The sequence below is a fragment of the Conger conger genome, chromosome 6 (assembly GCF_963514075.1).
Source record: "Conger conger chromosome 6, fConCon1.1, whole genome shotgun sequence".
NCBI lineage: Eukaryota > Metazoa > Chordata > Actinopteri > Anguilliformes > Congridae > Conger > Conger conger.
This window is the reverse complement of record NC_083765.1, coordinates 17,167,696-17,182,446: the sequence shown is the minus strand read 5'-3', so window position 1 is coordinate 17,182,446 and position 14,751 is coordinate 17,167,696. Positions and strand designations below refer to the sequence as shown.

At 49.6% G+C, this 14,751-nt stretch overlaps 1 protein-coding gene across 6 annotated transcripts in view; it reads left to right on the top strand.

Annotated features, from left to right (window-relative positions):
* The window catches only part of furina (furin (paired basic amino acid cleaving enzyme) a), a 96,864-nt gene that overhangs the window by 51,916 nt on the left and 30,197 nt on the right, over nt 1–14,751 (top strand). For all 6 annotated transcript variants that reach the window (XM_061244394.1, XM_061244393.1, XM_061244396.1 and 3 more), the window contains exons 4-6: nt 4,027–4,122; nt 7,495–7,623; nt 7,831–7,907. In XM_061244394.1, coding sequence (XP_061100378.1) covers nt 4,027–4,122; nt 7,495–7,623; nt 7,831–7,907 — 302 coding nt within the window. The remainder of the gene's footprint in view (nt 1–4,026; nt 4,123–7,494; nt 7,624–7,830; nt 7,908–14,751) is intronic.

Sequence of the window (14,751 nt, the reverse complement as noted above, 5' to 3'; positions counted from 1 at the left end):
TCTACTTCCATGCCGTTGATCAAGGGATAACATGCGTTTCTCTGACCGGCAGAGGAAAAGTGAAAGGAGCGGAGGCTTTGAGGTGAAGGGCAGGTCAACCAGGTCGAGTTCGGTCGTCTCAAACGCGACTTCCTATTCCAGGGACACAGGGGTTAGTGGAGGACAGGTTTGTACAGGGCAGCTCCAGGAGGAGGCACTGACTGACAGGTGAGTTTCATCCCACGAGTTTGGCTGCAGAGGCCGGTCACCGACAAGTCTCTCCCACTCCTGCAGATTTCCAAGTGCCTGCCAGCCCTGCTTCTCCCCTGTTCCTCCTGTCCTTACCGTCGGGGCTGCTATCGCCCGCTCCAAATGTCTCCACTGAAATCAGGATGCCACGGACGGCCTGATGAGCCCTGCTGGTTCCCATAAAGCCTGGCTCCTATTCACCGTCTCAAGTGCCCGTATTAACAAGCACCTTGCAATTACCCATCAATCTCCTGATTTGTGTTTGCGCCGCTCTGGAGTGCCGGCAGAATTGCGTTCCGAGGAGTCGGGAGCCTCCGGCCGGAGACGGCAGACCGCCGGTCACATGTCTGCAGCCGGCTCCCCCCGAGAGGTAATTGTGTTTGTCTGAGATCAGAGGGAAATCCTCAGCAGTGCGCTGGCTAATGGGAGCGCGTGTAGACTACACAGAGCGTTGTGCAGCAAAGTATCTCATCTGAGGGCCCGTGTAGACTACACAGAGCGGCTCGTCTGAGGGGCCCTGTAGACTACTCTGAGCGGCTCGTCTGAGGGGCCCTGTAGACTACACAGAGCGGCTCGTCTGAGGGGCCCTGTAGACTACACAGAGCGGCTTGTCTGAGGGGCCCTGTAGACTACTCAGAGCGGCTCGTCTGAGGGGCCCTGTAGACTACACAGAGCGGCTCGTCTGAGGGGCCCTGTAGACTACACAGAGCGGCTCGTCTGAGGGGCCCTGTAGACTACACAGAGCGGCTCTCTGAGGGCCCGTGTGGCAGGCCCCAGAAACGGGCCCGGGAGAGCGCGTTACCCAGCCTCATTTTATTCCCTTTCCCCCGGCAACAATTTCAGTCTCCGTATCCGGCACATTAACGAGCAAAGTCCTCCATTTCTCTGTCATTTCTGCAAGCCAACTACCCTGTTCACGCAACAAGAAACGGCTCTGACCTCCATATGACCACTTCTTTTCCCACCCTCCCCCTTGTTCTTCCTTGTTCAATGTCCCGAGTGTTGATGACATTGTCCAATGAGCGATGCTGTTGAACAAAGGATAAAGACGTATACCGTGACAGGCTTCGTCATTATCCAGTGCCATTAACCAGAGGCCATTTAACATTTTGTCCCAGAAGCTGGATAATGTGAAATGTTTCATTCGCAAGCCTGGTTTCGGGTTTGATTGAAAGCGGCGTCTGACTCTCGGTTTTGTTCCGGCCTCCCTCCCGGCGAACCCCCTTTTCCTACGGAGACGTGGCCCTGCCTCCGGGAAGCCCGGTCTGTCCGAGACAAATTAATGGCACTTTTCACGCCGTGTGGATTCAGAGATTTATTGCAGCCCGGCTCTCTGAGCTGATGTTTTTAATGTGCTGCTGCTCCTGCCACTGGCACCCAGCCAGATTAGGCTGCTGGTTCCCTGTTTGTGAAAGACGGGGGTTCGGGGGTAGTCCAGTGTGCCCCTCCAGGGATTCAGCGGCCCAGTTTTTATAGGAATCCTTCGCTAAGCACTTCCCCCATAGCCAACGCTGTGGTTGCGAACGATCTGGTCAACTATCCTCATCTCTTTCCCAATTAGGGCCGCAACTGCTTAATCCTCAAGAAGCGAATAGCTGGAGCCCCGTTGGCCCCGGTGAAGGATGAAGAGTGGAGCGTTATTCAAAAGCCTGCTGTGTCTCCCCCTGCTAAACCACTGCTAGAATACCCCCCCATGCTTTTCCATTCTCTAATTGAGTTCTTTATTTTAATACGGTTCCTCTCTTTTCTCCCTGTTTGGAGATGGGCAGTTTTGTTCAGAGGCCGGACTGGTCACTGCCCCCTTCTGTGAGAAGCAGGAGCATGCTCAAATCGGTCCCCTGCTGAAGCATCGGCTTCCAATAGTCTTACACAGATCTTTTTGTAGGCCAACATCAAAATGCGAAGCTTACGTTAACCACGGAACTCAAAATCCCTGTGGGGAAAAAAGCATTGGAAATCTGCCGAGGGAACCCAAGGCTCAAATGAACTCACTTCCGGCTGTTAGAACTACCAGCTGTAACACTTGCATGCGTGATGCGAATAAAGAAATGTTCAATTTATGGGTGTTTTGAGACTGGTTTGTTCCTTTCAACCACCACCACCAAAAACGACCATTTTTAGCCTAGGACCATAAGTGGAAGATGGTGACATTGTTTATTAACAATTCAGTTCATCAGAAGGTGGACATTGTTTAACACTTCAGTTCATCAGAAGGTGGATGTTGTTTAACAGTTCAGTTCTTTAGAAGTTTTTGATGTTTATTAGAGATTGTTTGTCAGGAGGGGGACGTGAACTGTCTGACATTCTGCCACACATCACCCCTTCCATCCAGCGGACCTCCTCCCCCTGGCACACATCACCCCTTCCATCAACCGGACCTCCTCCCCCTGGCACACATCACCCCTTCCATCAACCGGACCTCCTCCCCCTGGCACACATCACCCCTTCCATCCACCGGACCTCCTCCCCCTGGCACACATCACCCCTTCCATCCACCGGACCTCCTCCCCCTGGCACACATCACCCCTTCCATCCACCGGACCTCCTCCCCCTGGCACACATCACCCCTTCCATCCACCGGACCTCCTCCCCCTGGCACACATCACCCCTTCCATCCACCGGACCTCCTCCCCCTGCCACACATCACCCCTTCCATCCACCGGACCTCCTCCCCCTGGCACACATCACCCCTTCCATCCACCGGACCTCCTCCCCCTGGCACACATCACCCCTTCCATCCACCGGACCTCCTCCCCCTGCCACACATTAGCCCATTCCATCACCGGAGTGTCGCGGTCGTCCACCATGGTGGGCGGGGGGCGGGGGAGGATGGGGGAGGATGGGGGAGGATGGGAGGATGCCGCTGGGACAATCTGCTTCTGTCGGCAGTTTCCGCCGCCCGTCTCTCTGCTTCCCGGGAGGAACAAAGCTCTGTGCCGCCCTGCACGGGCTACTGTCATTTGCGCTTTGTGCAGCCTACGTGTGTGTGTGTGTGTGTGTGTGTGTGTGTGTGTGTGTGTGTGTGTGTGTGTGTGTGTGTGTGTGTGTGTGTGTGTGTGTGTGTGTGTGTGTGTGTGTGTGTGTGTGTGTGTGTGCGCGCGCGCGCGCGTGTGTGCGTGTGTGTGTGTTTGAGTGTGTGGTCCCTTATCGCCTTCATCCAAGTGTCTTAATTAGTCTTTTCTCAGAGGGAGAGCTCTGCCTTTTATCAAGAGGTCATCCATGGGGGCTTTGGGGGTGCGGGGGTGGGCTGTGTTGAAATCTTATTTTATCCTCGTGTGTTGTTCTCTCTGGTTTTGAGACATTTCAGTCCCAGAGTTTAATTTAGCTGAGATGAGGTCTCAGCCCTGCTCTGGCTCTGGCTGAGGGGGAACGCTTCACTAAGCCAGTTTTAATCGCACAGTGCCACGGGCGGGGCCCTACGGGTAACGAGCACTGGCACAGTCGCGTGTCTGATGTCCCGCTCTCACGCAGCTCTGAAAATGCTCCCGTGCAGAAGTCTGTTTGTGCTCTGTTAAGGTGCTGGAGCGGGTAGTTCAGATGAAGATGAAGGCAACCTCCGGCAGGGATTTGATCTGGACGCCCAACACAAACCCACAGCACGCCTCATTTCAGAGCTAAATCCCTCTGCCTTTCAGCCGTACCTACCGTCCCGGCAGACAGTGGGGACCGACCGAACCCAGCTCAGCGCAGCTTTACTTGCATTAATCCAGACACTTGTCACTGTATGTCATGCATGGGGAGAAATCCCTGGATGTGGCTCTTGGGCTCAGACTCAGCGCTGTGCTCTCCCTTCCCCAGGTGCTGTGGGCCGAGCAGCAGCTTGTGAAGCAGAGGAAGAAGAGGGACATTTACCCGGACCCCAGCGACCCAAGGTTCACCGAGCAGTGGTATCTGGTGAGTAGACCCCTCGCCCTGTGTGAAAGCTTGCTGCTTTGGAGCGCTGTATCAAGCCGTGATCCATTCCAAGTATAATCTGCTAATACCATTTGCTGTTTTGTGTGAGATACTGTATCAGCACATCTTGGTCTGATCCCTGCTGTAGTGTTGTGGAAACTGCTGATACTTGTATTAGCGTGGCTGCTCTACAGTCCCCGTTATCCAGTGCTGTTTAGAATAGCCCAAAAACACCTCCCCGCTCTCCCCCCGTGCAGCCAGGAGCCTGCCAGAGCCGCTCAGGTCAGGAGCCTCGCAGGGTGCGAGGGCCCGGCGGATCTGCCCGGAGACAGCTGCTGAAACGCTGCTTGATGGCCGATTCAGGGACTGCCAAACGCCTGCCCTCCGTCCCTGTCAGATTAATGAAGTAATTCATTGGCCTCCAGGATTTAACCCGCCACCTGGCCCAGCCCACCGCCGTGTGGCACCACTGCACGACGCAGTGGGGGTGTGCTCCAACCACGCCCGCGCATTAGGAGCGCTGCTGTTCTGAAGGAAAGCGCCCCCACCCGGAGGCCGAGTGCACTCCTGCGTCTCCCCCACTCCGTGGGCGGTCAGAGACCGGTCCGTATGTCGGCTCTGTGCACACGGCTCCAACGCGTTCCATACCGGGGAAATTACGCACCGCTGGAGTCAATTCACTCATCCGCTTTCCTGTCGTCTTTCACCCGGCATATGTGAATGTCACAGGAAAAAAGGCCAATTTCACACTGTATTCACGTTCAAGTGTAAAACCAAATGATCTATTGGGAGTCGTAGTCGTATTCAAACGCACTGAGAATTTCATGCGCCGATCGTAAATGATGGTCATGATTCCCTGACTTGATATTTGAACGCCTGCCCTTCTGGAAATATAGTTCTTGCATTACGAGACCTCGGGAAAATAAAGCCGGTCCTAACCTTGAATTGGTGAATAATATTGGTGTATGTTATATCATCAATTAAACATAAACCAGTCATCTCCTTTTTCATAGGCGCACTCCTGCCATAAATCATACGTACGCATACATTAATACATTATAATGCATTTAATGCTTTTTTTAATGTTTTATTAGAACATGAATAAAGGCATCCCACACAAATGAAATGTACATTATAAAGAGCCACAATGTAAAATAATTGACTGCTGTGACGATGAATGAAAACGGGAGAAAGCAGAACTGTGAATAAAGACATAGCCACAAGGATTTAGCCGCTGAATTAATCAGACAGGACAACCACAAAATGCAAATGCTCCCAAAACAACTCCGCCGTTTATGTAACCCTATGAATAAAGAGAGAAAAAACATTTTTAATGGCGGGTCGTTTAACTTGGTGCCATAGACAAAACTGTAAACCATTTGTATCCCAACCCATCTGAAGCGGGCAAATGTGGGCTGAACAGCGGCGGGGGTACTGATGCGCTCCGTCAGTAAAACTCCCGGAATAGACGCACCGCCTTTCTAATCAGTGTCGCCCTTGAAATGTACGAGGCCCGTTTCGGAGGGTAAGGATGAGCTCCTTCTCGATTGGGATAAATAAGCGTGCGGGCCGGTCTCCCCGGACAACGGCGGGTGTGCTTTCAGTGAGTCCGGCTGAGCCTCCTCCCAGCGCGGCCGTGTCAGAGGTGTGTGACCTCGACCTGCTTCTCGCGGGCGTCGGGGTGAGGAGGCTAACGTTACTGGAGAGAACCCGAGTGCGGGGGCCCCGCCGCTGGCCCCGGAGCTCAGCAGGGTGGAATGACCTCCGTGCCCTCGCCCGGATACCTCCCTGAGCCCAGTGTGGGAGCTAGCGCTCGGCTAATTAACGCCGGTGGTGCGTCTCCCCCTGCGCCAGCAGTGGCGGGTCAGCCTGCCCCGTGCACACCAGGCGTGCGTGTCGTGAAGGTGGCCCAGCTCCTCTTCCTGGTCACGCGCGCTACGGCCACAGCGTCTGAGGCCTCCCTCATTAGAGTTTCACCGCTGCCTCTCCCGTTAGTGCTTCAATGATAGGGAAATAAATGAGCTCCGATTCACTTATTAATATTTATAGCGGCACTCCAGCCCACGCTCGTAGAGAAATTACAGGGAAATCTCAAAGAACATGGTGTGATTTTTAAGAACATTGCTCTTGCTTTATGTACTGACCCCAACACCAAATTGAGGTTCAGTAATATATATGTTTTAAAGGCCAAAGTCTAAATAGAACTTCAGAAAAGTTCTCCGCGTATAAAAATGCGGCTTCACAATAGACGTGTCTGCAGGCTGGAACAAGTTAAATCCGAGTGTCCAGCTGTGTCTTTGCAGACTTGTTGATATCTTTCTTGACGTTTTGCCATGAAGCATTGGAGGCTGCTGCCCACGACAACAACAACAATTGGATTGTTGAATTCTATGCAGTAAAACAGATGTGAGATTTCAAGGCCGACCAGGTTCAGCCAGCCAAGGAGACCACAACGTGTCGTAAATTTACATTTTGTTTGGACCTGAACTCTTCCACGTGTTCAGATGCTCTGTTCTGCGCGCTCATTAGAACTGGTGGAGCGCAGACAGAACAGGGCGATGGCAATCGGGTCTAGGCCGTGACAGCTTCTGTCAGACGTCTTTGCGGAACGAGAAAGCTGGCTGTGTAGAAATGGTCACAGCGGTCCCTGACATGCTGCGAGTGAGCAAATGCCCAAAGTTATTGCTCTGGAAAGTATCCTGACAGGGTCGCAAAATGGGAACCGATCATCTTGCTGGGAATTTATTTTTATTTTGTGCCTGCCTTTTCCCATTCCTCTCCTGCTGCAAACGAGTGCGCAGCACCTAAATCTTACAGAAAATACAATATTATTAACTGAAACATTGCAGTGGTCTGATCTGTTCCGACCGATTCCGTGACCCCAGTGTCTCTTGAGCATGAATGAAATATGGAGGCTTAAATGGAGTTCTGCCAATAGCAACACTTTGGAGGCGGAGCACTTAGGCTGTATTTCAGTGAAACAAAAACAGAGCGAGCAATGAGTCTGCCCTTAACGATGTCATGCTGGATGTTTGTGGTCGCAATCGACCAGTGGAGACCGCTCCGTAAAGGCGGGGGTCAGGGTGAGGAGCCCCCATCTCACCCACTGAAGGCCGGCTCAAGGTTGTCGTTCAGTGTGGGCTTGTGTGATATCAATGGGGTAACTGATCTGTGCTTCAGAGACCCCTCTGTGGGAATGTGTGCACTCTTCCTCAACACCGCCCAGGGGGGAAAACCATTCTGGGGTTAAATGCCATTGGCGCTCAGTTTCTCTTCAAATGTGTGTTTATTGATGTAGTTCTCTCTCTCTCACACTCTCTAACGCACACACACGCTCTCACATACTCTCACACACTCTCTCCTTCTCCCTAGTCCAATGCCAACCATCGGGACCTGAATGCGAAAGGGGCCTGGGAGCAGGGCTACACAGGCCTGGGGGTGGTGGTGTCCATCCTGGACGATGGCATCGAGAAGAACCACCCGGACCTGATCAAGAACTACGTGAGTTTCAGCTCCACAAACCTTGGGCAGGTCTGAAATGAACCCAGAACCCAGGAGCAATCAAACACACACGGGGCCATGCTAGTCCCTGCTCATAATAAGAATGATACGCTAATATAGCACCGTCCATACACACAATATCGCTTGCTTTACATTCAGCTCTAAAGTGAAAGCGGTTAGCTGATGCATGTTCCTCCCTGGCCCTAGGACCCAAAGGCCAGCTATGATGTAAACGACGGGGACTTCGACCCTCAGCCGCGGTACACACAGCTCAATGACAACAGGTAGGACTGAACCAGGTGTGTGTGTGTTCCTGTGGGACGGGCCGAGTGAGAAGATTGGTCTTAATGCATTTCGTCAGTCAAACACAGCTTGCTGTGCCTAAGCGATGCATTTTCTTCCCAATGCAGCGGATGAAAGGGAAGTGGGCCTTTTCCTTGAGAAAGGACTGTGATGAATGTGGACTGCTGTGTGCTTTGTGGGATGGATCGTTCCGCAGCTGAAAAAAGGATTTAAAATAACAGGGGTTTAATGGAGTGAGAGCAATGGGAACCTTGGCATAGACCCGTGCCCATCAGCCCAAACGCTACACACTGGCCCCAGGCTCTGTGTTTGCACAGGGATTCTCGGCCACTTTAGCAGGGGCGCACTGTGGATTACACTTACTTTTCTGGCTTGGGTTTTGGATGGGTTTCCCTTGGTCAGGAAGTGGACCAGAGGCAGGGGGAGCAGCGGGGGTAGACAGAGCCACTGCTCACTCTTACTGATATGAGACTCTACCAGTGGAGGATACATGTGCTTCTCCACTTTAATTAAAAACATTTTTTTTTTCCGGAAGCCTTTTGATGTTTGTTTTGAGGCAATGCAAAGTCATTTTAATTAGCGCCTTCATTACCGAGGTGTGCTAATTTGGAATAGCGGTGGTGGGGGGAGGGGGTTGGTGTGGCGGGAGGAGGGGGGGTGTGTTATTGACATTTTTGCGATTTGGGAGGCTGGAGCGCTATCTCCTTAGCAGCTGCCTCCGTGAGTCACCTGTTCGCACACTACCTGAAATGAAATCAAGCGGCTTTCACTCAGCTTCAGGGCTCATGTTCTGGGTTCAGGAAAGTGATTTTTTGAAAGCATCGCTGGCTTAAAGAACAGCCGCACATTATACTTCACTGTCACTTCCGTCTTGCTTGCAGTGTTGCGAGATGTTTTTGCCGAGGATGTCTTTAACCGGTCGTGCCTCACTGCCTCATGGACAGAGCTGCGGTTGATGCCAGTGTTGGAGTAATTGAACTATAGCACTTGTAGTCGTAGTAACATTTTGCAGCAGTTTGCTAATAGTTCAGCTGCCTTCCAATTTGTCAAGCAGTTGTTGTAGTTAATTACTCTCGGTCATTTTAACTTGCCTATAGGAACTATTTTTGACCAAATTCCACCTCCTCTCGTTTTCCCCCTCTAATCCTGATTGGTAGGAAGCCCACTGGTCCACTATAGTTGCAATGTTGCTGTATAGTGGTTCTCCATGTGCAAAAACATGTAATGTCTGGGGAACATAATGATATTATTTTTACAGAGCAGATTAAAACTCCATTATGAGTAATTGTATTTTTCCCTGCTACATTTCTCTTTAGTGTAGTTTGGCTGTGCTTAAACAAATTTCCCTGTGAAGTTACTTCACTTTCATTGTAGTTTCTCAAACACCGATTGATGCAGGAAATGCTCTGTTGCACTGTACGCATTTTTCTTACGTTGTGTCACGGTCATTTCTAGTTCATTTTGGTCAGTCTAGTTCATTACAGCCTGTACCAGGACGGATGGGTGCCACAAATGGCATTTCCTGTTTTTACTGTAAAGCTTTGCAAATTAAATTTATCATAGCAATATTACAGCCAACACAACTGCTGTAGCTGAGTCACTATCCCTGAACTGTAATTATGCAGAAGATGCGTATAATGCTTTTATGTTTGTGTATTTCGAGAAATAGCCCGATGGCATAACAATGGCACGCTACACAAAGGCGCATACCTCTGTTTACCGCCCTGTCCGGTTTGGGCCTATCAGTCAATCTTTCCACTCCTCACGAGGCCCCTCCCTAGACAGGAAAATTAGGCAGAAAACAGGAAACTGTCTGAAAGAACAGTCTAACTGCCCTGTTCACTGTCCGTGAGAACAGGCTTGGGAGTCTGTGCCTTCAAAAGTTCAGACCGGATAACCGACTGGCTTGTCTTAAATACTGAGTCATCTGTCCCTGTTTGCAGAATATAGGGGTACACCAACCCGAGTTGGATGTCTGACTGAATGGATGAAAGATTATCTTAGTGATTATTATTATTTTTATTTATTTATTTTTTTCAGCCAATTTTTTTGAAAAGTACAAATCCCTGTTTCCCCCATTCCAACCCTAACAGAGTGTAACTCGTTCAACAGCTAGAGACGTCGTTCTGATACTAATTGGTGGAATCGGGTGTATGGAGTGAGGGTTGAAATGAAACCTACAGAGCTAGCCCAGGGTCTGGGTCCATAGAGAGCGATGTGGTCGTGCCTCTTCAGTGTGTCAGGTGCTTTTGGGCTGGTTGCTGAAAAGCAGCCGGCGGTGGTGTACTTTCCGTTCTAAAACGACTTCGCTCTAAGTGTTTAAAAAGGCACTTAGTGTTTTTCACACACGGCCATCTGTTTGCTATCTTGATAGAGGTGCAAAAGCATCTTCTCAAAATCATTTCTTTTTTTCTAATTGGCTTTTCCCCCTTCGGCGTGTTTGTTGAGATCCAGGCGGCGTGGTTTCAGTCGTGTTAATCGGCTTCAGTGACTAAATGATCCGATGCAGAGAGAGCCTGGCGTGGTATAGTGGAGTAAATCTGTCAGGATTAAGTGAATGCATGAAGGGTGCAGATTTCTTCTCCTGCATGAGCAGATTGTATAATGAGTTGTTTACAACCTGGGTCTCGATCTCTTCCCTGTTCCACTCCGTATGTTTAATCAAATCATCAGTGCGAATGTAATGAAAGATGACAGATCCAGGGCCACTGGACAGCGCGGACGTTGGCACTGCTCTAACGCTCCCTGTCTACGCAAGGGCTTTTCTGAAAAAATCTCCTTATTTTTTAGGATTGTATCCAAGAAGTCTTTTTTAGATGTATTTTTGGAAACCGAAACGTGATGTGACGACAGCCGGAGAAGCTTTGTAGTCTGGGAATAATGAGGCCCTGGAGAATTAGCACCCCGTGAGCGTGTCGCTACAGACCGACTGATCTCACGCCCGGCGTTCCTAACCTCAGTCCCAGTGTTCCTGACCGGCGTTCCCGACCTCGCGCCCGGCGTTCCTAACCTCAGTCCCAGTGTTCCTGGCCGGCGTTCCCGACCTCGCGCTCGGCGTTCGTAACCTCAGTCCCAGTGTTCCTGACCGGCGTTCCCGTCCTCGCGCCCGGCGTTCCCGACCTCACACCGTTCTCGACCGCACAGCGAGTGGGCGTGACTCGACCGCGGTCACAGGTGCGATTGTGGCTGGTGCGGACGCAGAGCACGGCGTGGCTTTAGTGGAGCGGAGCTCCCTGGATTCAGTCACAGTTTCCCCCTTCCGCATCCCTCCCCTCACCCCCCCACCCCCCCGGCTCCCGCGGCAGGTCTGGGACTCGGATGGAGAGCAGTGTGGCAGCACGCTGCTGGCTCAGTGCCCCTCCTCACCCCCCCAGAGCCTGGGCCCTGGGTAACAGCACCTCTCTGTTCACCTCCATAAAGCGCCCTTTCTTCCCCAGCACCCTGCCAGCCTGCGCTCCTTTGCTGCACAGCCTCCCTCCAGTCCCCGTGTTTACCCTGGTTAGCTGTGCGTCTTTCTGTCCGTACGCTTTTTAATATCCGTCACGGTTAATGGCTAGCCTCTTTATGGCTGCTTTCTAAAAATGGAATGGCTAATGTGTTTATATAGATGTATAAACATATTGGTTAAACTTAAGAAGAGATGTATGCATCGTTTATTCATTTGACACTATATAGCGGGGTTGTCCTGCTGTCTTATAGAATCCAGATGTCTAGGCTGCAGTCGGATACGCGGTGTACTTTTCTGTTTTTAGTTAAAGGCCCACACGCATATTTCTCATGTTTTCCGGCTTTTCATATCATCCTGGAGCTTTCAATTTGTATTCTATACTGACTCGAGTAAAACGGTTGCAATTTTGGTAGAAGTATGCATATTTTAGGGTCTAACTTCTCTTTCTTCAACCTGTTTGTAAAACGATTTGCCGCCTCACATGACATGTGTCTATGCATAATTATTGGATGACGTTGCTGTACGTCAACACAGAGCCGACCACAGGAGGTGGGTGGGAGGAATTGCGCTCTGGGGGGCGGGGTTAGAACGTTTTGTGGAGGTTTCAGACACTAAAACCAGTGCGCTGATGAGTGTGGCCCGGTCCGCGTGTACGCGAGGGGCTGTCAGGAGGCATCAGGGAGCGAGGCCTGTGATGTGGGGTTGCAGCGGGAGCGGGGCCCGCTGGCAGCCGGAAACGGACCCTAGGATGTTTTGTCCTCGGGTCTCTTTTGGGTTGGAGTGGCTTTGATGTCCAGAAGCGGGCGAGTTCTCTTAATGGCAGCTGTCTTTAGTTAATGAGCTCCCGCTCCTGCCCTCAGCTACCCGGCTCTCCGTTTGGGTGCCTCGCTGGGCCCTCTGTCACCATGTCTTCCGCTCATTTGCTCACATTTGTCAGGGTTTACGTTGCAGTGGCAAAAGCAGATGTCATTCAGAGGCTGTTGCTTTTCATGCTGTGGTACTTTTGATTTAATTTTGATTAAATTTTCTCTCTCAAATCATAAGGCTTATACAATAACCCACAGACATCTGAAATGTGTTATTGTGCAACTCTGTTGTAGGAATGTTTTTGCTGGCCAGCACATAATCTGTTATCTACCTTTTGAAATGAGCACTGTGTGGACAGTTCAGTACTGTTGCCTGATGTTTTCTTTTCTTGAATATACAAAGCCTCTGAACAAAACTCTCTGTCTGGGTTCATGATTCATAGGTCAAGGCCCCTGGCTTCCCACAATGCTGTTCCAATGGCTGTGAGAGCCCGTATTTTTTAGCTCCGTTTTCGAGGACCCCAGTTCCTGCAAATACATATCATTATTTCAAGAGTCATGACTTTCAAAACAGCTGATGGCATGCTTTATGTGTTGGCATCAGCAAAAGATTGATTCCTTTGTATCTAAGCTGTGTGTGTGTGTGTGTGTGTGTGTGTGTTGGATGTAAGGAAACATTATTGTGTGCCATACCTGAGGGCTTAACTGTCCGAAGGTATAACTTGCATGTACAATTCCGTGTTCTTAAAGCACCAACATGCTGAGATTAAATGAGACAATGGTGGGATGGTAGTTCTCAAGGAAGTCCTCAAGACTCTAAATCTCTAAATAATCTGGCTTATCTTGTGCTGTTCGCATTCCTGTGAGCAGTGAAATACGCCCATGCCGCATTGGATATAAACAGCAGAACGGTTCCTGGTTCCTTTAACCATATATCTGTCAGCCCATTTCTCATCAGGAAACTGCTGAATGTAATTGGTATGACTAAAGCCATAAAGAGCTCTGTCCTAGTCAATGAAAAGCATTCTTACTTGGCTATGCCTGAGTATTTTCTGTAAATGTTGGTCCTGCACTGACAGTTGAGTCCATTGTCTGCTCTTTGGCGGTGTGGACAAGATGGGCTGACTGGTGTTGTCACCGCTTCACTTGAACAAGAGCACAAAAAGAAAAACAAATATGGAAAAGGTTTGTGTGTCTGCACACACACATCTGGATCACAATATTGTATTTGGAAACAGATAATAATGCATTGTGCCTCTGTCATGCCTTCAGACCGTATTCACCCCTTGAACATTTTCACATTATGTACTGCTACTGCGCATTTTAATTGAATTATTTCCCCTCCTTCACCAACACAATAAATGCAACACATTTATTTTCTACATTCTCCGAAAAGAATGAAAGGCTTACATTTCTCATTTGCTAATGTGTCCCCCCCAGAGTCAATACTCTAGATAGGCCTTTGGCAGTAATTACATCTCTGAGTCTTCCTGTGAATGTCTGAGTGAGCTCTGCACATTTAGTTTTGGGATTTTCTGCCGATTCCTCCATGCAGATTTGCTCCAACTCTGGCGAGTTCTGTGTCAGTGGACAGCGATTTTCAGGTCACACTACACATTTGCTAATTTAATCATGGGATTGCTTGAATACTGACCTTGTTTGCGAGCCGTTTCTTTGTTTTTGTGGTATGGTTTGGGTCATTTCCCTCTTGGGACTTTAATCTTTGACTGTATTTGTCTTAGCCCTTGATGGCAACATGCTTCCCAGTCCCTTAGCATGATGCTGCCACTGCCATGGCTGATGGGAAGGATGGTGTTGCCTGGGAGATGTACTGTGTTTGGTTTGCATCAAACATTGTGCTCTTATTTCAGGCCAGAGAAATTCCCTGCATGACTTGAATGTTGGGTCTTCTGTTTAGCCACTTTTCTAGAGAGGACACATCTGTGCACTGTAACTCTTGGTGTTGTAGCTGGCCTCTTGCGCCCTTCTCTGACCATGTTCCTTCTTGTGTGCTTGCTCAGTTCGGTGGGAAGGTCTGATCTGATCTCAGCCAGATTTAATACATGTTACAATCAACTTAACAGCGCCCCTAGAAAGGTTCAAAGTTTTGCAATCGTATAACTTTATAACCAGCTTTTTGCCACCACTAACAAATTCAGCAAGTTCCACAGGCAGTTCACTGGTATCCAGGGCAACAAGGCTGATCAGATCTGATGTTTCAGCTGTGAGACCTAATAAAGTCAGTGATATTTATTCTGCAATCACGTGGCTGAACACAAGTGTATTCAAAGTCAACATAGGTGGACCTTGTTCATGTTTTTGTGATCTTTCAGAAAATGGAATGTGCCAATGTAGGTTACAAAGCAGAAGAATACTTATGAATTAAGTCATTTTCAGGTTTTTGCTTTTAATGTCATTCTGAAGATGTCAGAGTATTTTATTTAATCTTGTCATTATTGGGAGTTACTTTCATAAGAGTCAGAAAAAAATCCCATTTAAATGCATTTTAATTTTACTGCAGCACAGCAAAATGAGAAGTAATGCACTGTGCAGATTAGATTGTTTTTTGTC